The sequence below is a fragment of the Gymnoscopelus braueri genome (assembly GCF_963280865.1).
Source record: "Gymnoscopelus braueri genome assembly, chromosome: 6".
In the NCBI taxonomy this organism is placed as follows: domain Eukaryota; kingdom Metazoa; phylum Chordata; class Actinopteri; order Myctophiformes; family Myctophidae; genus Gymnoscopelus; species Gymnoscopelus braueri.
Genome location: NC_137607.1, coordinates 57,934,403 through 57,962,121, shown reverse-complemented (window position 1 = coordinate 57,962,121; position 27,719 = coordinate 57,934,403). Strand labels below are relative to the sequence as shown.

Sequence of the window (27,719 nt, the reverse complement as noted above, 5' to 3'; positions counted from 1 at the left end):
AGCGGACTTTAAACAGATGATGGTGTGTGTGTGTGTGTGTGTGTGTGTGTGTGTGTGTGTGTGTGTGTGTGTGTGTGTGTGTGTGTGTGTGTGTGTGTGTGTGTGTGTGTGTGTGTGTGCGCGTGTATATATATACATATATATATATTATATATATATATATATATATATAGGAACCAGCTAACTCCAAAATGTTCATTAGGAGGTTTTGTTCATCATTGATAAGAACAGCTAAATGGACCTCCAAGTTCACAATGAGGTTGGAGGTCAAAAGGGGGTGGAGCCTGGAGTAAGCAAAACCAGCTAACTCCACCCCCCTTTGCTGGAGTTAGTTGGTTTAGCAGAAAGTTTGAGGATCCAATGTAGTTAGCTGCTTTTGTCAGAAGCACTTTTTAATACTTTTCATTGGTTCATTTTTTTTTTACCAACACAGACGTAAAGGGTGTTCTATAGACCCCTTAACAGACGGCGTCACACTGATAAGAACCAGTATGCGTGCAACCAGTATGCGCGCAATGAAACCCATTCTATCAGGTCTAGCTATATATATATATATATACACGCGCACACACACACGGGCACACACACACCTTTCCTTTTCCATGTAATAAAAATGTTTAACATCCATAGGTTTATTTAGCATTAAGCATTTTGCATCATACATACAAATCTGTCATTATATACACAACATACACGACAATTGCAGTGTAAGTTTGATTACAGTTTAGTACTATTTTTACAGAGTATTATCCAGTGTCATCAACATTCAAACGACAAAAACCCAATCATAGATTTCTTAAATACTGTACTACTTCATCAAAATATGAACAAAGAATGAGATATGTTGGTTTCCTTCAATAAATCAATAGTAACACCTGATCTACACGTAGTAGCATGTCGGTGTCTCACACGGAAAACAGATCTGGCATTTTCAGTGTGAGACAACATGCACGACTAAGTGCAAGTGAGGCTTAAGGCTGTATTTATCTCTTGTATTTATCTCTTCAGAGTGTTGTGTTCCTTATAGAACTGGTGAAAACAGACTGTTAAACAATGACTTATTTTCTATCAATTACACACCTCATGAAGCTTTTTTGTTTTTTGTTTTTTTTGGTCACATTCCTGAGCCAATCATTTGATGACCGTCGGAAAGATACTAACGTCTGCGGTACGAGACTTTGCTTAGAAACACGACAAAAACTAAAAGTTCTCAAGGCTTCAAGGGGTGTGTGATTGATAGAAAATAAGTACTTTTTTTTGGGTGAACGAATCCTTTAATATCGATGTCAGGTGGAAACCTTGTATGTCCAAAACCAGTACTTTTTAGGAAAGATAAAGAACCTGTGATCCAATGGATCCAATGTAGTTCATATGTAGTCACAAGCTGATGTTTAGACTAAATATTACTTTTAATCGGTTCAATATTCATGTATCCCACCTGACAGAGATGATATGTTATGGGGTATGTTGCAGTTCCACAGTCTTGTGATATAAATGAGAAAGCAAAGAAAAAGAAAGGCACTTCCAGGCTGCACGTACAATATGACCATGGGGGGGGGGGGGGGGGGGGGGACATTTGACACTTATAACCCTTTAAGACCGGGAATGCATCTGTGTCATTTTAAGATTTATTTGGCTATTCAAAAATAGCAGATATACAAGCTCATAGCGCTGCCGCACTACGAGCTTGTAGATCTGCTAATTTTTTTTAAACGTGAAAATGTGTGCAAATCTTTGAATATATATATATATATATATATTTTTTTTTTTTTTTTTTTTTTAAGCAAACATTTAACTCAAATCTTTGCTTCTGGGGATTCTACAAAATGAATGAAATGTCTTCTAAAAACAGTAATAAACAAAACAAAACAAAAATGTCAAGGACCACCCAAAATGATATGTATTTGGCCGCGGAACCCCCATCTCAAAATATTTTGTTCCAGGGACCCCCCAGAAGCAAAGATTTGAGTTAAAAGTGTATATATATATATATATATATATGTATATTAAAAGATTCGCACACATTTTCAAAACAAATTGCAGGTCTACAAGCTCGTAGCGCGGCACTCGGCGCAGCACTATGAGCTTGTATATCTGCTATTTTTTAATAGCCAAAGAAATGACACACAGACGTGTTCCCGGTCTTAATGCGTTAAAGAGTTCCGAAGCACTGAAGACTAAAGTTGACCTTAGGATATGGCTAACATTGTCCACTAACTTTATTTTAACGGATACAACCAATTCCTACTCTTCCATTGAGACATTTAGACCCTGATGTCAGGTGGGACACCTACAAATTGACAATGTCAATAAAGTTATTTGAAGCAGACGGTATGTTTAAGTGATATGTTTTTGTTAAATTAGTGTTAAATAGCTCTATAACTTGATAGTAATTATTGCTAAAGACAGTAAATCTCCAGCTCTTTAGTGAACAGCAAATAAATGTCCAGGTCCGGATAGCAATTTAATCCAATCAGGAAATATAACTCATAATATGGAGAAGGGAGAACACAAATTGGAATTGGAACACTATAACATTGGAGCTTAATAAACAGGTTCTCCCTAGATCTTTTATTTTATTTTAATTATTATTATTATTTTCTGTTTACTAAATTGCTGGAGAGACGGGGAGACACCTGTAACTGAACAAACACTCTATAGCAATATCTCTCTATATTCTATCATAATATAGAGCTTAAACTTTTTAACAAAAACACTTTTTTCTTTTGACCAAAAATATCACTCACATCATCTTTAATTGAACTCAAATTGTTTAAATGTTTTAAACATTGAGGACTTGTGCTAGTAGTCAGCAGCTTGTAACTCTATGAGGAGAATTAGATCACAAACCAAAACAAAAAACTAAACAGACATGAGCACAGCATGGCAGTGGCTTCTCAACTGGCTTTACATCACAACTCAAAATTAACCTTGTTCTCGAGGTATTAACCACTTAAACCCCTGTCGTCTTAGAGAACTGCACTTAGAACAACAAATTACTTCGCCCAAAAATACCAGATCTACTAGCTCACAATGTGTCACAGTGTGCACTTGTAGATCTGCTATTTTTGGCTAAGGTTCCCCCCAGAATATGGGTTCAAGTGGTTAAGCTAAATGCATCAGAAAACACAATACTCCTCTTAGGTTGGCAGCCCAAATCCCATTTGTGCCCTATCAAGACTGGCATGAAATGTGTGTTTTTTTAAGTCTGAACAGCACCAAAACACATGGAAACTGATTTCTGTGAATCAGATTTGAGCCACATTACTAGGACGTCTGAAATGCGATTCAAATCCAAGATTTCTAATATCGGGAAACCCCAGACACTGATTTATACTTTGTTGCATGAATGTGTCGTCCACCGACAATGGCCGATCTGCTCAAAACGGATCATTTTCGTCTAGTGGCGCGGTCATTAGTCAAGAGTATTTTAAGTTAAGTATTACTCACTTGCTTGATAAAACCCACAAAGTCTTTAAGGCTGCAGAAAGTTGGCTGATTGTCACCAGCTCATCTCACTGGCTCCACATTTTCGTCAGCATTAAGGCCAATTTGTTTTGCTTTGAGCGACAAGTGTCGACCGACGACAATCGTGACGTCAAAGCGACAAAAACAGGTTGTTGTGGAGGATCTTTGTGGACAGTGTCGCGTAACTCTGGAAACATTTATTTCCGCAGACGCTTTCATAACATGTTGCATACTACTGATTGGAAGATGACACAAGCTGTGATAGTACACAGGACTGCATTAATTTCCTTGTTTACATTTTGTAATGGTGACGCTGTCTGCAAATGGCAGACAGTATAAATGCTCCAAACATTGTGAGACACGTAAATGTGGCCTATCGTCAAAGCATAAATTGACCTTTTTTTTTTGGCTCAGTAAATGCCGTACATTTTGCATAAATAACACTGCCGTGGTGCATTTTCAGGGACAACCCTCCCTCCTCCACTGGGTCCCATCGAGGTAGAACTTAAGAGTGTCAGTCGAGTACCCGTTGCAGGTAAAATCAACACCACTTAGCCTACTAGCAAACAAGACCTTCGAGTCGGTGTTAAAAAAAAAAAATCTGTCATTTTGAGTTATTTCTCTGAATTGTTTTTTCAACCCCAGATCCAAGTCTGTTTCATTTCTAATGGAATTGACCGTTTCACATATATTTGGCCATTTTATACAGGGTTCCAAAAGGACCTTTGTGGGTCTGTAACTCTGAGAGTTCCATTTAACTCTCAGAGTTAAATAAACACTGAGGATGTTACAGTGTAGATTAGGGTCCAAGGGATACACAAATAAATGGTATTAATGCCTGATGCATCTCAGACTGGGGGGGGTCGTTGAAATGAAGACGGTTGTGCTACAGCAGGCCTGTCCAGAGGTTGTAGCAGGCTGTGTTGATGACAGATTCCAGGTGGTGGTACATGGACACCAGCTGGGGCGGAGGGCTGTTGCTGGGTTGGGGCTGTGAAGGCAATGGCTCCCGAAAGACAACTTTGAGGCTCTAAAAAATACGGAAAATGTCCAAATGAAAACTAAAAAACAAGAGCAGCTTATAGGTCTGCAACCAGTCAATCATCACAATGATATCAATTTCAAATCAAAAATTATGTTTTCGAGGATTAAGTTGTGTCAGATTCCTTACATATTCTTTCCACAATGTTCACTTTTTTTTACATGCACCTGTAAATAATAACATAACATAATCTTAAGGAGAATCAAACACAACCTATGCTAATTAGTAATGATCAGTATTTATATAGCTGACTTGTTAGAAACTCACCATATTTCAATAAATATAACAAACAGGTTTGATTAGCATTCTTCTGATGTCTTATTTTTCTGCATCATAGTCAAGGGTGACAATAACTGCAGGTACTGTATCTATTAAGTATTCTCTTCAACATTCAAACATAATAACCCATGTATAATAAAACATTGAGGACACAAGCATACTGTACACTCACTGTTTTTCCAGCTTGAGAGTCCAGAAAGACCAGAACAAAGCAGTCCGTGAACTTCTGGTTCAGGACCGCCTGAAAAAAAAAAACAATACTTCAGTTCCACCTCTCTGTAGAGGGCATAGCAATGGCGGCCATTTTGTGGTGCCACAGATAGAAACCCCCCATGTTTTTTTATATTTATATACATTATTTTAAGCCTGGAACCAAGCCATCCAAGCTCCTGGTGAATCATGACCATGACCAATACTTTTTTACTTGTAACAGAGTATTTCTACATCGCAGTATTGATACTTTTACTTAAAACAATTCAGTACTTTTTCCACCACTGATTATTTGTAAAGTGACTATTGGTAATGTTTCTAACCAGATACTGGATGGAGTTCTCATCAAAGTGTCTGCAGCTCTGAGGGAATCTGGTCAGGAGAACTTTGATCAGACTTTGATACCAGCTGGGACTCATGGTCAGGAAACAGTCCTAGAATGAAAATGACAACTTTATTCATAGTCCTACGATGAAAATGACACATTTATCACCAGTCAGTGGTGACGGCAGCACAAATGATGAAAATTACAACTTTAATTGTGTCTCTACTATGAACATACTATGCACTTAATTCAATCATTTAAGCCAGGGGTGTAGCTTAAATGGTTATTCACATTAGGTCACATTAGGTAAAATGCATAGTTTTTTGTCCCTGTCCCAAACCCCCAACCTACACTTATGTCTCAGTCACTTTTATAACTATAAAACGTTTCACTTTACAAATATTGCACCAATTTTTGTTCAATGTTAATGGACCAAAATCTTATTTTTTTTGTTGTTGTTGCTTAATGTTCACTTAAAAATCTGCCATGGGGCGGGGCTCCACTGAATTGCATCTCACATAAGGAATGCACGTGTGTATGTTAGATGTTACACAGGAGGGGTTATAGATCAGTTGAAATGTGTTATGTTAGGACAGGGTATACAGTGTGTGTGTGTGTGTGTGTGTGTGTGTGTGTGTGTGTGTGTGTGTGTGTGTGTGTGTGTGTGTTAGAACAGAGTTTACAGCAGTGGTTATCAAGCTTTTCTTGCTCAGGGTACCCCTGTATTATATTGTTACTATATAAAACCTTACGTTCATGTCATATTACGGCAACGCAAATATGTCAATATTTCCCGCTAAGATACAGTGTGTCAAGAGGATAACATGAGATGATGTCAGTTTCCATTTAGGACAGATTGAAAATAACTTTATACTTTGACGTTTAAAGGAGTAGTTTACCCTTATTTTCTATAAATTTCACACCGCATGAAGCATTGAATTCATGGAGATTATTTTGTTTTTGTCACATTCCTGAGCCAATAATTTGATGACCGGGTCATCAGTCAATAGGAGACCCAGTAGGAGACTCCGCAAGTCTCCTACTGGACACTCTGCCCGTCATCAAATTATTGGCTTAAGAATGCGACAAAAACAAAAAAATCTCCATGAATTCAAGGCTTCATGGGGTGTGAAATTGATAGAAAATAAGTGACATTTGTGGGTGAACTACTCCAAGAACCACTTGAACCCCAGCATCCCTATTCTGGGGGGAACATTCACCAAATATAGCCAATCTACAAGCTCAACACGTGGGCTTGTAGATATGCTATTTACGGCTAAGAGTTTTGGTGTAGAAAAGAACGCCCCCTTTTTTTCTTTTCAAAGTCAAATATTATCAAGGTATTCTGCGGCAACCCTGGACTTGCGTCACAGCACCCACTTTGAGAAACCCTGGTTTGCAGTGTGTGTTAGATGTTAGGACATGGTTTACAGCAGTGGTTCCCAAACGTTTTAGCTCGAGACCCAAAAGAGAAATTAGATGTTTGCCCAGGACCCAAACTAGTGAAAATAGCACATCAACAAGCTCACGACATGTCGCTTTGCGCCGCATTGTGAGCTTGTAGATCTGCTATTTTCACTACTTCTTAAAAAATAAAAAAATATTTATTTATGGAAATTATTATTTTCTTTTTTTACTATTTACTTGTTATTTATGAAATGCTTTTGATTTTTTTTTTAATTGATGATAACTTATATATAATGTGTGTGTACACACACACACATACATACACACATACACACACATACACACACATACACACACATACATACACATACATACACATACATACACATACATACACATACATACATACATACATATATATGTTACAGGGTGATCGAAGAACCAGGGCGATTGAAGACAGAGCGCTCGTTTTTAGGCACGGGGCTTCGGGGCGAGGCGGGGCTTTGATGCGACACGAACCTGTCTGTTGTTGTTCCCCCCCACGTAGCAACCAGGAAGCTACGCTAGGGGAACGCTGAACACGCGTTCACACGCACGTGATAATAGTTATTGTCCATGACGGAGGCGCGCCGACTCAGCAGAGCTTGAGGCCGAGGAGGCGCGCCCTCGCGCGCTGACCGGCCGATGCTCTGATGAGTCGAATCAGCGCCGTCTGAGTTGTGAACCGATAGGGACAGAATAGTTCTTTTCATGGATCACTGTGTGTGTGTGTGTGTGTGTGCGCGCGCGTGCGTGCGTGCGTGCGTGCGCGCGTGCGTGCGTGCGTGCGTGTGTCAGGGAGAAACTAAAACAAAAGCCAGAACACAATAAAAGTATCTTAACAGTCATGCTTTCAATAAACCAAATTGAAGAAAAAATCCTGGCTTGCGCGTGCGTGTGCGTGTGTGTGTGTGTGTGTGCGTGGACTGTGTGTGTGTGTGTGTGTGTGTGTGCACTTTAGTTGGGACGCCTGGCTCGTGGCTCCCTCTAGTGTTGTTTCTAAATTGAACGCATGATTATTATTTTTTACATAAACGCGACCCATAAAAATTGGGAAACAGTGGTTTACAGGGTATGCGTACCAGCTGGGGGTCTATCTCCCCTACGGAGCGGCTCTGCACGGCCTCCAGCAGCTCCTCAAGCTCGCTGAAGGTCAGCTTGCTTAGCTTCAGCTTGTCCAGGGCCAGGTGCTCCCCGTGGAACAGCCTCCTCCACAGATTGTCCCGGCGACAGTGACCCATGGCCTGCTCCACGCTGCTCTGGATCTGCCTCTGGGCCGACGCCACCTGTCAGGGATTCAAGAAAAAATAACGCACAATGACAACTCACGTCTGAAAAGCGTAGTCAGGCCAAGTGCCAATCAATCCGCCATTTGTGACTCACTCTAACAGGTGAGTCACAAATGGCACTCTTCCAGGGCTATGCTTTACAACTCTTCTCTGTTGCTGTGCTGGTTGGAGCAGGGGCGTAGCACCAAATTCTGGGCCCTGGGGAAAAAGATTCACTGTGGGCCCCCCTAAGATTATTTTTCTTTAAAAAATACCCCAAAAATACTTTTTTTTTTTTTTTTGGGGGGGGGGGGGGGGGGGGGGGGGCCCTAGTAACTCAGTCCCACTTACACCCCCCCCTGTGACGCCCCTGGGTTGGAGGATGGAGTTGGAGGCAAAAGGCTCTATGCACAGCCACCATATTGGAAAGTAATTGGGCCTCTTCCTTACTTCCTTCACAGGTGTTACCAATGATACTAATGAAGGCTCTGTTCCATTCTGGTCAGACAGAGGCAGGGTGCTGATATTGCGCATATTGGCTCACTGGAAACACTCTGCTACACCAGTGGGTCTCAAAGTGTGGTCCAGGGACCCTCATGACTTGAGGGGGTTCCAAATGGCCATTTACGGGTTTGTAACTCTGAGCGTGTACAAATGGAACCAAATGGTCCATTTGGTTCCATTTGTACACTCTCAGAGTTATGAGAACCACAGTGCTCCACTAAATGGAACAGAGCCTTCAGTAGTATCATTGGTAATACTTGTTAAAGTAATACCAGGTAACGTTTTCAACAAAACTAAAGTTAAATTGTATATCTTTTGTGAGTGGCAAAAGTTTCACAACACCCACTCCATGAATTTCACCCCCGGAAGCCTTTTATTTATATATTTTCTATTGAACGTGGACGGGGGGGACTTTCCCGGGAAAATGACGTTCCACCCCCGGAAGCCTTTTATTTATATATTTTCTATTGAACGTGGACGGGGGGGACTTTCCCGGGAAAATGACGTTCCTGGCCAACGTCATGACGTCGTGGCCGACGTCCTGGCCGACGTCATGACGTCGGCCAGGAACTACCGCAACGGTTTCCTGTTTGGCCAGGAACTACCGCGCTAATAACAAAAAGGAACCTCACGCTGATTTTAAGAGAATGTAGGATTGGAAGATCGAAAAAGAACAGAAAAAGAAAGCACAGCTCATGGTAACTAATGCTCCACTGGCTAAGAGAAACGATCCGTAGATAGTATAAAACAATTAAAAGATCGCTTTTTGAAACGCTTCCGGTGAAAACGAATGGAATTCTGGGTAATCGAGGACTACGGAAATTGTATGCAGTGACGGTAGTGACCAGCAGAGGTTGCTAAAAATCGTTATTTGTGATTCTGCATTGTACAACTTTAAGGAAGCAAGGAAGGGGCCCAACTTCTTTCCAATATGGCTGCTGTGCATAGAGCCTATCAGGGGAAGTAGCCACTGTCTCCCACAGAGTATAAAAGACAGTTCTTCTTTCCACCTGGGCCACACTGCTGGAACAATGGGGCATGGTCACACAGCGAGCATTTGTGTTTCACTCATGTTTGCATTGTTTGGCAGTATGCCTGCTTTATTGTTTGCATTTTTGTTATCATTGTTATATTTTTGTAAATAAAATCACTCATTTTCAGTTAAACTCTTTCCTGTTTCCCCTTTATTTGTCGTGGCCTATTGCCGGTCCATAACAGTCTGGAGACTCCCATCGAATGAGCACTTGTCAGGGTCAGGTTACTCTCTGTCGACGCGGGGATCGAACTGGCGACCTTGGGATCCATACTTCCACTTCTTAGAAACTCTAGTTTTAACATTTCAGTGCTTTTTGAAAATATTCGGATACATAATAGCTTGCAACAGGATTTTACATGAAGCTGTGTTAGAATTGCTTCCATTCCCTTCATTTTTCTAAACATTTCTCCCCTTTTTCCTCCTTTTCCTCTATTTGAAAACTTTATTTACTTTGTACATTTTGATTATTATAACAAAACATAAATTAACTAGCTTAGTGCGGATATTACCGCTAACAACGGTGACCCACCTTTTGACCGAAGAGGGAAACAAACCCTCATTGACGGTGAACGAGATCCGACGCTAACGCGTCCCCGTGAAACAGCCTCCGCTCATGGAGGAGATAAATGAGTCGCAGCTCCTGGAGGGCGAACACCCGCTACTCCGACCGTACGGCCACGGAGCTACCAGCGACTTTAATAATAAGGTAGAGTGCACACCAATGCATTGTATAGTAATGCATTGCAGCTCGATGCAAACCATGTTTGCAACTCGCGCGCGAGAAGAAAAAAGGAAAAGATCCATCGATGATTCCCGGATGATATAGTCTCCTCCGGGTCATCCAGGGGTCACAAGTGACGATTGTTGGTATACAATACTCGAAATGCGCACGCGCCAAGGAACTATTCAGTGCTTTAAGCACCGCCTCTGGCGGTCAGCAGGGACGAAATAGAACTTCAATTCCGACCATTCCTATATTAGGATTATGGGCGATAGCAACAAAATGGCCACTTGCGGTATAATTGTTTTTGTTCCATTGGATAGACGGGACCCTCCCCCATCCCCCAGACACTTTTTGTTTACATCCGGGTGCACGTTGTGGCTTCTACGGCTCTCCAAAGATCCTCAAAACATGGCAAAAAAGCTGCCACTCTGATTTGGATGCATAGTACCTGGCTCTCAATGTGTCAATACAAATAAAAAAATATTTTTTTGAATCTTGTTTGAAAGAAAAAAAACCTGCCTAATGATGATGTCACTGGTAGGCAGGTTTCTGAACCAATTATATGAAGATAGGTTTAAAATGGGTGAAGTCCTTTAAGTACAGTGCTAGAGTAATTGTACTTGCTGATGGTTGAGGTTACGTTGTTGCGAAGGGTACAGTAAATTTAAATTCAAAAGTTTACTATCGACTTCGCACTTACTATTGACTTATACACTTACAGTAAAATGGGCAACATTGCTTGGAGACCCTTGGTTCCTAGACTGCCCCAACGCTCCTGATTTCGTGTATAGAGGGGCGGGTGTAAAGAGCCGGCGAGAGATTGCGGCTGATCCCATTGGTTCACCGATCTGTCCGTCAACCCCCGCCCCGTTAACACAACATTACGAGCGACGCCCACTGCACTCTGGTTGGTTGGGAAGTGAAACACTTCCTCATACCGAGTACACCGACGGGCTGGGCCAGGCTTTTATTTTTTAGCAACACTAAACAATAAAAGCCTGGAGATCGAGGCTACTTGGTTCCTAAGGCTACTTAGTTTACTTACTTACCAAAGAAAAAATACTAACATGTTTCACGATTTGTCAACTTTTTGTCATTTATTTTTGAAAATAGCAGATCTACACGCTCATACGTCGCGTAGATCTGCCATTTTCAAACAGATTCATTATAAAATAGTGTACAAATGTACAGTCACTAAAGCTGTCAACTGTTGTAAGCTGTCAATGGTTGTTTAACCCACTCAATCAGGGAACGCATCTGTCATTTTAGATGTCTTTGGCTATTAAAAAATAGCAGATCTACAAGCTCATAGCGGCACTCTGTGCCGCTATGAGCTTGTAGATCTGCTATTTTTGGAGAAACAAAAATACATTTAGCAAATCTTTGAATATATATATATTTTTTAAAGCGAACATTTGTAAAATATGTTGTTCCAGGGACCCCCCAGAAGCAAAAATGTGAGTTACAAATGTTCGCTTTAAGGAAATATATAAACGCTCATATATATATATATATATAATAGCGCAGCACTCTGTGCTTGTAGATCTGCTATTTTTGAATAGCCAAAGAAATCTTAAAATGACACAGATGTGTTCCCAGTGTTAATGGGTTAAATGCGCTCACTGCTGGTAGATGTTACCTCGTTGTTGAGCAGGGGGAACAGAGGGGAGGGGTACAGCAGACCCTGGCCCTCCGCTCCGCGCCCCACCAGGGGGTAGAACTCGTTTCCGTCGCTGGGGACGGGCGAGGTCGCCACGGGCGACGGCTCCTCCCACAGGTCCAGCTGCTCGGGGTCGTGCGGCCCCCCACCCGGCTCCGCCCCCCGCTCTGGGGGGATCCTCCCGGACCCTGCCTCGCCTCCGCCGGGCTCGCGGTGGATCTGGGGGAGTTTCTTGAAGCGCCGCATGTCTGCCGTCAGTCGAGGGAACAGCTCCCTCTGGCTGGTCATGATCACATAGTAGCGCAACCTGAACACAGTGGAGGAAGAAGTACTTAAAGCCTCAGTATGTAACCTTCTTTTTCCTAATAAACAGAACATACATTTTCAGGTAGGTGACAACATTTCAGCCAATCAGGAGAGAGTACCCATTTATCAGCTTCATTTTAATAGTGTTCCAGTTCCGACTTTGTCTGCTCGTTTCTTTGTGTCATCACTTTCAATTTCACTTGTTTAATCTGTATCCTGACCGAGTTCTCTATCCTGATTGGATAAAATTGGTATCCTGACCTGAAAATGCATTTTCTGTGGAGAGGCATAGCGACTCCTGTTACTGAACAAACACTCTATAGCAATGAGTACTATCAGAATATAGAGCTATTTAACACTTAGTTTGACCAAAGAAAATCACCCTACCTTTAAGTTGGTTATTGGTTCCAAATATATCGATATATTTTGGGTTAATTGACCTGACCTAGTTCTAGTCCGAGGCTTGGCGGGCTCAACCCACAGAATCCATTAGTGTAAATACATGTAGTTACCTGAGCAGATGGCGTTCTCCTTCGGACTGCTCCTCAAACGGAGCGGCATTGTGACAGACCAGCAGCGACACGTCAAAGTCATCGTGGTGACGCAGTCCTTCCAGGTCCTTGTAGGAGCCGGAGCTACCGAAGATAAGACAAAACCATTCAGAAACATGTATGCACCTTCCAGGTCCTTGTAGGAGCCAGAGCTACAGAAGATAAGACAAAACCATTCAGAAACATTAATGGACCTTCCAGGCAAACATGGTTAATTTATGAAGACACACCATCCCGATTGGAGCCACTAGAGGCGACATAGTACACAAATCCTACACATGGTCTCCTAAGTGGGCGCCGGCATTTGGCGCCGGCAAATGTAGCGAACATCCTATGTTCACTGGTGCTAGAACCCGCGAGAGTATGTTGCTGGGACAGAGAAAGGTTAATAATAAAGTTGATTTTCTCCTGAATTGTCTCTCTGAAAAAAAGCCATTTTAGTATAAACATCTTGAGAAGATTGTGTGGCTTGTGACGATGGGGTCCAATATTTAGTTCAGTGACCATGGAGCTAAAGCAGGGGTGTCAAACTCATTTTGGGGTCGGGCCGAATTGGTCAAATGGTGACTTGATGTGGGCCGAAACCAGTTGCGGACGCGCATGCGCATTCAGTCAGCATCTGTTGTCTCAGACACTGCCACTAACTACGTAGATCACTTTTTTTTTTTATGTATTAAGAAGAATAGCTACTTTAATTATTGACATTAAAAACAAACAATGCATTTTGTAAGGAGCCCCAATAAACCATTTTAAAGGTTTAATGACATTCACTTTTACACCACATTCAAAGTCTTTGTCCTGGTCCTTCAAAAGTGTACAAAAAGTTTTAAAGGGTCTACACCATGAAAATCACTTTTTTCTTGGTTTTTTGTATTTTTTGGGGTCCCCAGTGTCTCTTGTACCCAAAAAAATGTTTTCTTTTTAAATTCAGTCATTCCTTCTCATTTCATGGATTTCCAGAATGGGCGTGTCTGAACAGGCGATCTCAGAATGGAAATGTTTATGATGTCACAAACATTATTGATGGCAAACCCAATGTTAAATGAAAAGTGCCCGAATCGCTCCGAAACTTTTTCTACCCCCCCTAAGTGGGGGTCTACGAACAAATACTTCGGGCTCGGATTTTGGCTCCGCCCCCCGGAAGTGGGTGAAACAGGCACCTCAAACACTTGGTGGAATTGTTCAAAAATGTTCAAAGTGTTTTTTTTTCGATTTTGTATTTTTCTTAGATGCTTCTTTTTATGCAGAATCTTTCCATTTTTTTTTATAATTTTTTTTAATATTTTTTTGTATTAACAGACAGAATTGCTCAGTAGCCCCCCCCTGCCCAAGAGGACGTTTTGGTATTGCAGCTGAAAGCGCTGTATAAGCCAGAGACAATTGACTTGGGATGAGTATATCTGAGTGATGATTTAGGCTCAAACCTTTTGAAAAAGGTTTGAGGGACATACACCATATGATATTAAATATCAAATATTTTTTTTAAATTCATGGTGTAGCTCCTTTAAGTGAAAATTCCATTCCAGTGATCCATGGCAGGTGTTTTTCTCTCACATTTCTAAAGCCTTTTCAACTGCAATGAAAAAAGAAATCTTTGCCTGCGGGTGTCGCTGGTGAGGGATTTTGCCTGTCAATCATCGCCTCTGCTCCGCCCCCCCAAAGGAAAGGATAGGGGAGGGGAGGGGCGAGGAGGAGAGTGGGCGGGATTAATCGACAGTGACCTCACTGTCGAAGGGCCAAGCTCAGATTACTTTTCAGCCTAATTATTCAGAAAACCCCAGACCACAGAAAATCCACTGAATGTTCAAAGTTCAGGTTTTTTGGGTGTAATTGAGGTCATAAAACCCCAAATAAAACATTGAAAATAAAAAAAGTGAAAATGAATGTCATGATACCTTTAAGAAGAATAATTCAATTTGAAATTAAACAATACCTGGTAATGTGTGTGGGTGGTTAGGTAATGATTACCATGTTTTAAGCCACGTTTTCACTACAGTGCCAGAATTTTTCCAGCAAAATAATTAGATTTATAGAACAACAGTGGTGTAAAGTAACTAATTATATTTACTCAAGTACTGTTACTTCAGTAAAGATTTGAGGTATTATTACTTTATTAGAGTATTTTCAATTTCTAGTACTTTTGCTTCTACTCCACTACATCTCAGTCACTGCTATAACTACAGTATATCAAATTATTGGCCGAAACCGAATACCGAATATAGGTAACACTTAGCCGAATGGCTGAAAATTATTATTTAAACAATATATATATAAAAAAAAATTATATCATTTTGTACCATTGCTGTCATGGCTATGCCTCTGTTGTAGAGCTACATGTATTCTGCTCTTGCTTTTTGTTGGTCAGCTTAGCAGATAGCTAACATGATAATGATCCCATGAAAAAGAAAGAACCAGGAGACTGGAGTGCAGTTTAGTCCTTTTAGTGAAGGATCCAATATATTTGTAAAACTGTGAATATAAAACATAAAAATACAACTTAAATTCAGCATACATTTTGCACATATCTACTACATAAGACAAAATGAGAAAATTAGTAGCCTGTTATGAGACCTACTTGACATCCAAGCTAACATTGTTAGTGATATAATGCTTCTAGTAATTCCAACAATAAACATGAAAATCACAGTAAAGCAGTCTTAAACTGAAAATGCACAAATAATAAATCAAAGTATACATTTGCATATTATTTTCAAAGGAAACTTACAGGATTAGACCTTCAAAGTCCACAAAGCAAAGGTAGTAAGCTTGGAGACTGCAGCTTGTATTGTTTGTGCTCTCATATTGTTGGCATGTGCTGTCTGAAAACACACACACTCTGAGCTAGCTATGGCAAGACAGGAGGGCCAAAAGGGACTTACACAAAAGGCAAAGCACTAAATGCAATACAACAGTTCACCACTGGGTGTCATAGAAAATAAACATGTGGGGGCAGAACACTCCCCGCCCTGGTATTATAAGATGCCACTATGTCCCTTTACTGAGGAGCAGTACAACCTCTGAAACAGGTCTGGAATAAACCTTAGGGGTACCCTGTCTGATAATCTTTACATTCACTTTTCAAATCCTGCCATCATGGCTGGGAATGGTTTCCTCAATAACGCCTGTGGGCCACTCATTCCTCTTCACTTGAGTGTCTTTAAGGAGTACCACATCTACTTGCAAGTTTGGTCTGTCTGACTTCCACTTCTTGCGGGCTTGGAGGGTCGCCAAGTACTCTTGTCTCTCCTTCAACGGTGGAGCTAGTTCTGCTTGGACTGACTCGAAGATTTTCAACATGAAATCTGTGTATTGTTTTTTCATGACTGGCTTTCTTTCCCGTGTGCGACATAGAGATGAGAGTCGTTTTGCCGCTTGTCCTCTATTATTCGGAAGACGGTGTCTTGGGGAAAGGAATGGTAAGGGTGCTACCCCGGTGTCAAACCTTTCTTTCACATGGATAACACTTGTACATGGACTCATGAAAGACGTTCGTCCATTAGGTAGGACATTGGTCCTATAGACATTAATGCGGCTTGGCTTGTGGACTCCCCTCAGACATACGTCTCCAACAATGACCCAGCCGAGGTCCAATTGCTGAGCATACGGAGCATTGTTGGGTCCATTGTACTGTTTACGTACTTTGTGTACACGTAGTATGTCTCTGCCGAGGAGCATGAGAATGTCTGCATCAGGATCAATGGCTGGTATTTTATCTACCACTGGCTTGAGGTGGGGATAATGACTTGCTATCTCTGCTGAGGGGATCTCTGCACGGTCATCGGGCATCATATCACACTCAATTAATGTTGGAAGTGGGATCTGTACACTGCCATCTATTGGCTCAATTATGAGATTGCTCGCGCGTCTTCCTGCTGTCTCCATGATCCCTGCGCATGTTTTAAGGGTGTAAGGAGCGACACCTGATCCAATGCCAAACAGGTCAAATAGCTCAGTCTTGGCCAGCGACTTATTACTCTGTTCATCAAGGACAGCATATGCTTTAACAGCTTTCTCTCTTTGACCTGCAGGGTATACCCTGACCAAGCATATTTTGGAGCATGATCGGGAGCCAACTGAATTCCCGCAAACCTCTGTGCGCTTCGACATGACCTCTGGAGTCTCATCCTCCTGTTGCTCCCCGCCTTGATCTTCGCTGATGACAGAACTCACTGTATTCCATACTGCTGGCCCTGGGTGTAGTGCAGTTGGGTGTCCGTTACTGTTGCATTCTTTGCACAGTACATTTTTATCACAGTCCTTGGCAATGTGACTTGTTGAGGCGCAACACTTGAAACAGATGTGTTTCTCTTTGAGGTAAGCTTTCCGCTCCTCTAAGGTCTTGCTGCGGAAGCCATGGCATTTTCTTAGAGGATGGGGCTTATTATGTAAAGGACACATTCTGTCTGGATCCTCAACCCTTTTCTCGTCCTTGTTTTGTTTGTTTGCACCGTCTGTGGAAACCTCAGTTTTCCTGGTGAAGACAGATTGTTTCTCTGTTTTATCTGTCCTGTTTGAACCACCCATGGTAAGTTCAGCAAAGCTGGGGTCATTTCGTATCCTTGCTTGGTCTTGGATGAACTGTACAAAGATGTGAAAAGGAGGATATTGAACCCGAAAGTCTTCCTTATACCTCGAGCCAACTGAGATCCATTTCTCCACAAGGTTATAAGGGAGCTTCTGTGCGATGGGATTGACTCCCCGGGGTGTGTTGAGGTAAGAGAGTCCAGGTAAGAATCCATCTTTTCTGGCTGCCTCGAGCTCTAGCAATAGGTCTCCTAGTTCCTGCAGCTTTTGGTTATCCTTATTTGCAATCTTTGGAAACTCGTCTAACCTCATCAACAAGGCATTTTCAATCATTTCAGCTGATCCGTAGCATTCCTCCAGCCTCTTCCACACCATTAGGAGCCCTTCTGTGGCGTCATTGATGTGGACTGAACGGATTCGTTTGGCCAGCTCTGCAGACTTTGGTCCCAGCCACTTGGACAGTAAATCTAGCTCCTCTCTGGAGCTGAGGTTCAAGTCACTAATGGAGTTGATAAAGGAAGCCTTCCATGCCCAGTAGTTCTCTGGTCTATCGTCAAAACTCAGGAGTCCAGAGCTAACCATTTCTTTGCGAATAAGGTATTTGGCTAAGTCTGACGTTCCTGATTGATCATGTGAGGGAAATCTAGAGGGCATGAAGTTGGTTGCACCTTGAGAAGGTGTGAAGTTGGTTGCACCTAGAGAAGGTGCAAAGTTGGTTGCACCATGAGAAGGTGTGAAGTTGGTTGCACCATGAGAAGGTGTGAAGTTGGTTGCACCTTGAGAAGGTGCGAAGTGGAGCTGCTGGGTGCGACGCCTTATGTTCAAAGGGTTCACAGCGTTTTGCTGGCTGTAGGCTTTGGGCTTGCTCTGGCGTTCAGCTGGCAATTCGTGCAACGAGTGGAACGAGTCACTGATTTCTTCACATCTTCTTATCTCCATACCGCAATTATCCGTATCACCGTTGTCCATGTTCTGCTGGTGCTCTGGTGAAGAAACAGGTTCTTGCTTCTGGTGTTGGAGTTGTTGCTGACCATGGTCCACAGAATGTTGTTGCACATATTCACTAGTGCGTTGCTGTGAGGGATATGAAGCCAATCTTGTCACATTTTGCTTTGTAGGTTCTCCACACTCTCCCTCATAAGCTTCTAAGATTTCAGCCTCTGCGCATGCTGCTTCAGCATCACCCTGAACCTTCAGCGTATCAAGGTTAGCCTGTAATTCAACTGCTCTACATTGCTGTTCCGCTTCAAACTCCGCTCTTTTCTTTGATTCTTCAGCTTGTATCCGTGCCTGCTGGATTAGCATGTCTGCTTGTCTTTGAGCAAAAGTAGCCTTGACTCTTGCAGCTTCCGCTTTGGCTCTTGCTCTGATAGCAGCAGAACTGTGTGATGAGGCATGGCTAGAGCTGCCAGAGCGACTGGAGTGTTCAGAATGTGCTTCTCGATTGTCTGGTTTATGTTTTTGTTCATCCATGATAGATTGTTGAATCTAAGATGAGATGCCTTTCTGGTCTGCAGTGTTAATGGCTCCCTTTCCGTTGAAAGCAGACTGAATGTTAATCCTTTTTACTATTCTGCTCTTGCTTTTTGTTGGTCAGCTTAGCAGATAGCTAACATGATAATGATCCCATGAAAAAGAAAGAACCAGGAGACTGGAGTGCAGTTTAGTCCTTTTAGTGAAGGATCCAATATATTTGTAAAACTGTGAATATAAAACATAAAAATACAACTTAAATTCAGCATACATTTTGCACATATCTACTACATAAGACAAAATGAGAAAATTAGTAGCCTGTTATGAGACCTACTTGACATCCAAGCTAACATTGTTAGTGATATAATGCTTCTAGTAATTCCAACAATAAACATGAAAATCACAGTAAAGCAGTCTTAAACTGAAAATGCACAAATAATAAATCAAAGTATACATTTGCATATTATTTTCAAAGGAAACTTACAGGATTAGACCTTCAAAGTCCACAAAGCAAAGGTAGTAAGCTTGGAGACTGCAGCTTGTATTGTTTGTGCTCTCATATTGTTGGCATGTGCTGTCTGAAAACACACACACTCTGAGCTAGCTATGGCAAGACAGGAGGGCCAAAAGGGACTTACACAAAAGGCAAAGCACTAAATGCAATACAACAGTTCACCACTGGGTGTCATAGAAAATAAACATGTGGGGGCAGAACAACATGATTATGGCAAAACTTATCATAAGTATAATCCATATTTAGATCAGTTATTTAAAACATATTTATTTATTGTGTAGAATTATTTATTTACTACTGTGTAGTAATATAATACAATATGTCTCAAAACATTAGCATGCCATACAGTTGAATTATTGCAAATTAAATAAATATGATTTCAAGAAAAAAACTAATATTGAATAGCCTAACAAAAGGCAATATATAATGTCTGCAGTTGCATTATTGCACACAGCCAAAATGCATTAGTAATATTAGGCCTGCCATTCCTTCCTTTTGGAGAAGTTACTTTCAGTTTCATTTCAGAAAGACAGACACACACACACACACACACACACACGCACACACGCGCGCACACACGCACACACGCACAATCAAAGTCAAGCGTTCACACTGGTGTTAATTATTTTGCCCTGCAGTCTCTTAACTATCGCTGTGGTTATCCTACAGTGGTTATCTGTTCATTCATGCGCGATCTTCAAACGGCCGACTATTGCCGCCTATTGGACCTCAGAGGTACCTAAACAAACCTTTAAAAGTTGACGCCCACAGAATCTTAGCGCCTCCTTTTGCAAGGATTAGAACGTTTAGTGTGGCCGTTCAGCCACAAGGTGGCGCTTGGTATCAAAATTAAAAAAAGTTAAAGTACTCGTTATAAAGAAAGTCCAGTTTCACATGTTATGTTAAAATTGAAAATAGCAGATCTACAAGCTTACAACATGTAGCTTAGTTCTGCTATTTTTAAATGTTTTTAATGTTACACCCTCTGACAAGTGGATTCTACTCAAGATGAGAACAGCAACAATGGTTACAAAGTTTGCAGGGTATTTCTTTCTCACTTCTTCAGTTGAGACGGTGCTGTGTGAGGGGGGAGGTGAGGGGGGGGTGGGGTGCGGAGAGGAATGCAGCCACTCTCTCTACTCCTCCAGATGAGACGCAACTGATATATACTTCTCCATACAACAGTGTTTTACCGGATTTGTGATGCTGTTGAAAAAGCTCTCTCTCCAGTACAGGTAGAGTTGAATGGTGATGGTCCTCTGTATGTTAATGACCTTGGCCGTGGCTTCACGGCTTGGCCATTGTTCTCATAGAACAAGTTTGTCCAGTATTCAGACCCAGGCAGCCTCAGTAAGAAGCTGCTGGGCGCTGCAGTTTTTTTCTGCCGTTTTTTTTTCTCTCTCGTTTTTTTTCTCCATTAGAGGTAGTATTAAATAGCATTTTCTCAAATCGAGAGTTATGCATATAACTAAGGTTCTACGAATTACAGATGACCGCCAGAGGCAGTGTTTTCAACACCTGGATATTCATCGCGCGCTCGCGCATAGGTCGAATATTAATACCAACAAAGTCACTCGTGACCTGTGTGCACGCACGCCACCTATATAGGTGCGGTGCACACAGCGTTCATCCTCATGAAATCTTTTGGTCGAGAACGAGATTCCGAGTGACAGTCAACTCTGGTGGTCATCCGGAATTCGTAGAACCTTAGTTATATGCATAACTCTGGTTCTACTTCATTCCTTCTGACCGCCAGAGGCAGTGTTTTCAACACCTGAATGACTAATACCACAAGTAAGACGCGCGAACGCGGGAAGCGAACGCCAACAAAATTAAATGATAATGGAAAGAAATCATCTAAAAAAAAGTAACCAATAAAAAAATATATAAAAAATACAAAAAAAATCTGCGTTAAAAGGAGCATCTTAGAAAAATACAAATTCACAAAAAAAAAACTTTGAATGTTTTTGAACAATTCAACAAAGTGTTTGAAGTGGCTGTTTCACCCACTTCCGGGGGGCGGAGCCAAAATCCGAGCCCGAAGTATTTGTTCGTAGACCCCCACTTAGGGGGGGTAGAAAAAGTTTCGGAGCGATTCCGCTTTTCATTTAACATGGGGTTTCAATGGGGAGTTTTTAGGAACCTTCGGGTTAGGGTTAGGGTTAGGGCGTGGCTTCCGGGGGAAGGGGCGGGCTTAAACGCAACCTTAACAGGTGTGTTCAGTTTTCAAAGGCCTTTCATTTGATGTATGGTACGTCTATATTGGACATTTACTTGGCTGCACACAGGGCTGAGGCAGTGCACGCACACAGAGACACACACGGAGACACACATGGAGACGCACACACACAAGCCGAGCACGGTTTCATAGTAAGCTCCACTTGCGCGCCTCCTTCCGCTGCGTTCGCAAACATAGTCACGAGGAATCTGCGCTTACCGATGTCGGTTTGCAGATAGAATGAACAGACAACACCACAGCCGTCGCCACAGGATGCGAGACGGCCAGGTTGACTATATACAGGAGTGGGCAAAAGCCCATGAAAGATGAAGCCCATTCGGCTGCATCTCCTGGCCTGCTCCAAGCCTGTATCACTGAGGGAGAGGCTCTGGCAACACCCGCGGTCAAGAAAGGCCTTGGGGAAACCTAGAGGCCCACTGAAGACGTACATTTGCCTGAACGCAGCAATGAAAGTCTCCATTAAGCCAAGGCACAGCTGTGCCCTTCATCACAGACAAATACAACCAAACTCCAGCCATCACAGCTAGGGATGGAGCTCGTTAATTTTTATTGATAATGAGCACCTTATCGAGCCTGCTTATCGAACCGAGCTTTTATCGAGCCCACTATCGATCTTTTTCTATTATTAAGAAAAAAGACGTGAGACGAAAAATTCTGAACAGAACCGGTATCTTTTTTTATTGGCCAGTTGTGACAGTGAGTTTGTGGCTGACCACTATCTAAAATTAAATGAAGATGACAAAAGTTAAAAATATTTTTGCCTATCATTAAAACAACCATTCATATAATGTGCAATAAGTGTTAAATGGCTTTATATTATGAATAGTACTGTAATAATTACTATAAAATCTCCATGTCTCTTCAACTCTTTATAAACAGAAAAATGCATTTTTTTTTCCTATTCTTTTTTCTTTGTTTTAACCAAAATATATCACTCTCACTACATTTTACTAGGGCCTTCAAATACAGTACTTTTCTAACAGACGGAAGGCAAGTGACCTTTTTACTTTTGGAAAATAATATTGAAGAAACGGTTAATGTGTGTACTGTCACTTTAAAAGCGCAATTTATACTTCATCGTACGACGGTGTCGCGCACCAAACATAGCCGATCTCCAAGCTCACACTGCGTCTGTTCGCACCACGTTGTGAGCTTGTAGATCGGCCATTTTCGGCAACGATAGACTGAGAAAACGGACACGCTCGCAACACTAGTTATTCATTCACAGGGAGATCCCAAACGGATTATTAATGTATTCCGTTGTCTTGGACCCCAGGAAGAATGCTGGTTTCCTTTTGCCGCAGCTAATGGGGATCCATTGCCCATAAACAAAGCTTATTGATTATCAGTACACAGAGTACAATGTTACTAATATGTAACGCCGTCGTAGCAAGGAGCGAGAACCACTCAAGCCACAGCGTCAAGTCATGTGTCAAGTACACACAGTATGATAACCAAGTGATGGCAAAGCGAGACACTTGAACCATACTAGTATTATAATTCCATTTTACTGCCAAGCACAAAACAGTATAATCCGAATATCAGCAGAGCGAGTCACACTCAAGCTATGATACACACTCAAACTGTGAGGTTAAGCACACACAGTGGCAGTATTGGCATATCCCTGTATATCACGGGAAAAATAGGCTGCTTAAGTCAGTACTGAGCAGCGTTTACCACTTGACATGTGTTTTGGCGCTCAGTGGAGTTGGGACATGTATGCACACACCTGTCCGGTAGTGTGTTATTCTCTGAACATCGCACCAAGTACATGTAGTAATAGGTACACAGTATATCGTCCAATAACGACAACGACAACGATAATGAGCACCTTATCGAGCCTGCTTATCGAACCGAGCTTTTATCGAGCCCACTATCGATCTTTTTCTATTATTAAGAAAAAAGACGTGAGACGAAAAATTCTGAACAGAACAGTTGTGACAGTGAGTTTGTGGCTGACCACTATCTAAAATTAAATGAAGATGACAAAAGTTAAAAATATTTTTGCCTATCATTAAAACAACCATTCATATAATGTGCAATAAGTGTTAAATGGCTTTATATTATGAATAGTACTGTAATAATTACTATAAAATCTCCATGTCTCTTCAACTCTTTATAAACAAAAAATGCATTTTGTTTTTCCTATTCTTTTTTCTTTGTTTTAACCAAAATATATCACTCTCACTACATTTTACTAGGGCCTTCAAATACAGTACTTTTCTAACAGACGGAAGGCAAGTGACCTTTTTACTTTTGGAAAATAATATTGAAGAAACGGTTAATGTGTGTACTGTCACTTTAAAAGCGCAATTTATACTTCATCGTACGACGGTGTCGCGCACCAAACATAGCCGATCTCCAAGCTCACACTGCGTCTGTTCGCACCACGTTGTTAGCTTGTAGATCTGCCATTTTCGGCAACGATAGACTGAGAAAACGGACACGCTCGCAACACTAGCTATTCATTCACAGGGAGATCCCAAACGGATTATTATCAATTGGATTATTAAAATTGTCAACGGAGACTTGCTACCTTGGGTAGAAGAGGACGAGTGAAACTTTTGAGCGTTTCACTCGTTAACGCCATTGTTTCACCGCTGCACCGCACATGTAAACACAACAACGACGCAAGTGTACCCTAGTGTACAAATGGAACCAAATGGACGCTTACAGTCCCCTTAAAATAGTGATGTAGTGAGCCAATAAAATTCATCTTCCTTGTTTCCCCGGGCAGCGCTGTTTGGCACAACTTGCAGCTATCAATACACTTTTAGACCGACATGTTTGTGCCAGCGTGGGTGATTAGATTTATTTCTTGATCGCCTCTTGTTTTGATAGTTTAGACATGACGTCATGGGCCGCTGCACTCGATAACAGGCTCGACAAGCCCAAAGCTTATCGAAACCCGGGTCTCGATAAATTCATGCCCGGGTATATAATGGACCCGGTTTTCGGGCTCCATCCCTAATCACAGCTATGTCCTGCCACAGAGCCCGGACGGGACACAATAGGCAGGTACTAGAATGCAGTTGCTCCACCCCTGGTTGAGGAGCAAACTAACAAATCAATAGGCTAGCTGACGTGAAAGGCAGAAAGCCTGTGAGGACGTAAGGAGGGGTCGGCCATATGGTAAACCCAGACCCATCGGAACCCCACTTTAACAGTCTCTGGCAATGGGCAGGGCATGAAGCCCACCTACTCACTTTTGCAGATGAAGCAGTGAGGACAAAGAGTACTAGCAGATAGTCATCTGAGAGCAGCCCGATGTACCGGCTGGGGACAAAGCTTCCAATACCACAGGCAAGCATCATGAAGGCACCCATGCAATCTGTGGGGGCCACACGCGGAGAGCATTTCAATGGTAGAGAGGCTGAACCCTCTATTCAACATCATCCGCAGATATCTAGAGCAGCATAAGCACAGAGCAACGCTCCAACCTATACAGTGGCCCTTGTCCCAACTAGAGCACAGTTTACACTCGCTGGCGTGCAACGCCCTGGTGTACGATGCACAAAAATCCAGTAATGTTCGGACAATAGTTTTGAATTTCAGTGGTCAATGACGCAGCCGAAGGTTAGGAGTGAGGATGCCACATGCACCTCCCCCCTAAACTGTGACAGGAGATCTTGTCTCTGTGGAGAGGCCAAGGCACTTCATTGAGAAGCTGCAGTAGGCCAGAGCATCTTGCCCTAACGGACTGGTCTGTCCCGGAAGGGAGACCTACAGTCAACAACGCGTTATGCCCTCAAGGCTAACGGTACTACCGCTCTGCCATACCTATGCACGTGATCCGAACTGCTAATGGATCCAAGAGGCTTCCAGTGGGAAACATGTCCACAGCCTGGACTGTACACCCAACAAGCGCATTGCTATGAAATTTGCAAGATGAGGCAAGGTCCACGGAAGGAGCTTCCAAGCCTCCTGCAGAGACTGACTGGGTCAAGCGCCCCAGAAGACAGACTGTTGACATATTGTGTTATTGAACACGGCATAAACATCCTGAGGGCCAGGTGCACTGCACGCAGGTCCAGTGCATTAGCGACACTGGCTGGAGACCCTCACCATTCTGTTGCAGTCTTGGGGTTCGAGGCCCAAGCCACAAAATATATATGCACATTTGTACATGCATGAAATTCGTCCGCTGTATTTATTTACCCATCCTAGAACTACTAGGAGCAGTGAGCAGCCATTCTCCGGCGCTCATGGGGCAATTAGGGGCTCAGACAGGGACACACATCGACCCATTTCTGGCCTGGCGTCGAACCCGGGACACCCAGAGGCTCTGGCTCATTACCAAAGTAGACAGTGCCAATTCTCTAATAATGCAAGCAAACGCCTAGAGTGACAGGCGCTGGATAGGCGCTGGATAGGCGCTGGATAGGCGCTGGATAGGCGCTGTGTCTGCGCATCAACACTCGCATGCCGGAGGGCCAGGACAAGGTAGTTAAGGGAATGTCCAATACGTCACATTCCAGCCGCTGTGGCATGGCTCTAGTTAGCAGACCAGAGACTAACACTGTGGCCATGAGCAACGGTCATCCAGCTCAACAGCTTCATCTAGTGACACCAGCAATGTTTACAGTTTACAGTTTAGGCGTTTAGCAGGCGCTCTTAATCCGGATCGACTTACAGTAAGGTAATGTAAGTAAAGTAAGCAATGTTGGCATCAACCAATAGCCTTAGGTCTAGGCCATATTGGGCTGTACTCCCCATGGCTGACAAGTCCTTGGTAAGAGGTTCTGGAACTGGCCCACATGCCAAATCTCATGATGTACGGCACCGAGGGTGTACAACGACGATAGTTGTTGGACGCACCCATCTAGGCCAAGCCGTTATATGGCCAGCTGGGCAATTCAGTGGCCAAGAGTTCGTCATCCTGACAATTCCTCTAGCTGAGAAAGCATCCTGAGGGCTCAATGCTAGCATCCCTGTGGGAGGCAAATCCGCCCCAACCAGGCCAACCCAGTCGACCTTTCTGCCAGCAGTATGCCGCTGCAATTAGCCAAACATTCACAGCCATAGCCTGTGTCAGGCACCATAGTCAGGACATGACTGGCGCAAGTAATGGACCTTCTCTTCTGGGACCAGCAATTGTTGCAATAATCCATGGGTAACAGCAACAGAGTGAGACACTCAATACTACTGATGACGTAGCCGTAGCGAAAGCGAGAATCATTCAGGCTACAGTGTCAAGGACACAGTATTATAGTCAAGAAGTGGCAAAGCGAAATACACTTCAATCGTCATATAGAATTATTTAAGAATATTGCACTACCAAGCACATAGTATTATCTGGATAGCAGCAGAGCGACATACACTCAAGCTATGATATCAAGTATTCACAGTATACTGCATATGTTGAATAGCAGTAGTGAGTACAAGGTACAAACAGTATTAGTGGGTAACAGCACCAGAGCGAGATACACTCAGTGCTATTGATAACGTAGCCATAGCAAAAGAGCGAGAATCGTTCAAGCTACAGCGTCAAGTACATATGTACTTGTTAATGTATTCCGTTGTCTTGGACCCCAGGAAGAATGCTGGTTTCCTTTTGCCGCAGCTAATGGGGATCCATTGCCCATAAACAAAGCTTATTGATTATCAGTACACAGAGTACAATGTTACTAATATGTAACGCCGTCGTAGCAAGGAGCGAGAACCACTCAAGCCACAGCGTCAAGTCATGTGTCAAGTACACACAGTATGATAACCAAGTGATGGCAAAGCGAGACACTTGAACCATACTAGTATTATAATTCCATTTTACTGCCAAGCACAAAACAGTATAATCCGAATATCAGCAGAGCGAGTCACACTCAAGCTATGATACACACTCAAACTGTGAGGTTAAGCACACACAGTGGCAGTATTGGCATATCCCTGTATATAACGGGCAAAATAGGCTGCTTAAGTCAGTACTGAGCAGCGTTTACCACTTGACATGTGTTTTGGCGCTCAGTGGAGTTGGGACATGTATGCACACACCTGTCCGGTAGTGTGTTATTCTCTGAACATCGCACCAAGTACATGTAGTAATAGGTACACAGTATATCGTCCAATAACGACCGAGCGAAGCACACTCTGGATGCTCTTTATTAGCTGCAGCAATCAAGCTAACAAGCGCCACATGCCTGGTAGATAGAATGT

At 42.6% G+C, this 27,719-nt stretch overlaps 1 protein-coding gene across 13 annotated transcripts in view; it reads right to left on the bottom strand.

Moving 5' to 3' along the window:
• Window positions 1-641: 641 nt before the first annotated feature.
• The window catches only part of szt2 (SZT2 subunit of KICSTOR complex), a 232,658-nt gene continuing 205,580 nt past the window's right edge, over window positions 642-27,719 (bottom strand). For all 13 annotated transcript variants that reach the window (XM_080430954.1, XM_080430966.1, XM_080430959.1 and 10 more), the window contains 6 exons: window positions 12,781-12,903; window positions 11,942-12,269; window positions 7,853-8,056; window positions 5,323-5,433; window positions 4,962-5,030; window positions 642-4,498 (listed from right to left, as the gene is read on the bottom strand). In XM_080430954.1, coding sequence (XP_080287080.1) covers window positions 4,355-4,498; window positions 4,962-5,030; window positions 5,323-5,433; window positions 7,853-8,056; window positions 11,942-12,269; window positions 12,781-12,903 — 979 coding nt within the window. In that variant the 3' untranslated portion in view covers window positions 642-4,354. The remainder of the gene's footprint in view (window positions 4,499-4,961; window positions 5,031-5,322; window positions 5,434-7,852; window positions 8,057-11,941; window positions 12,270-12,780; window positions 12,904-27,719) is intronic.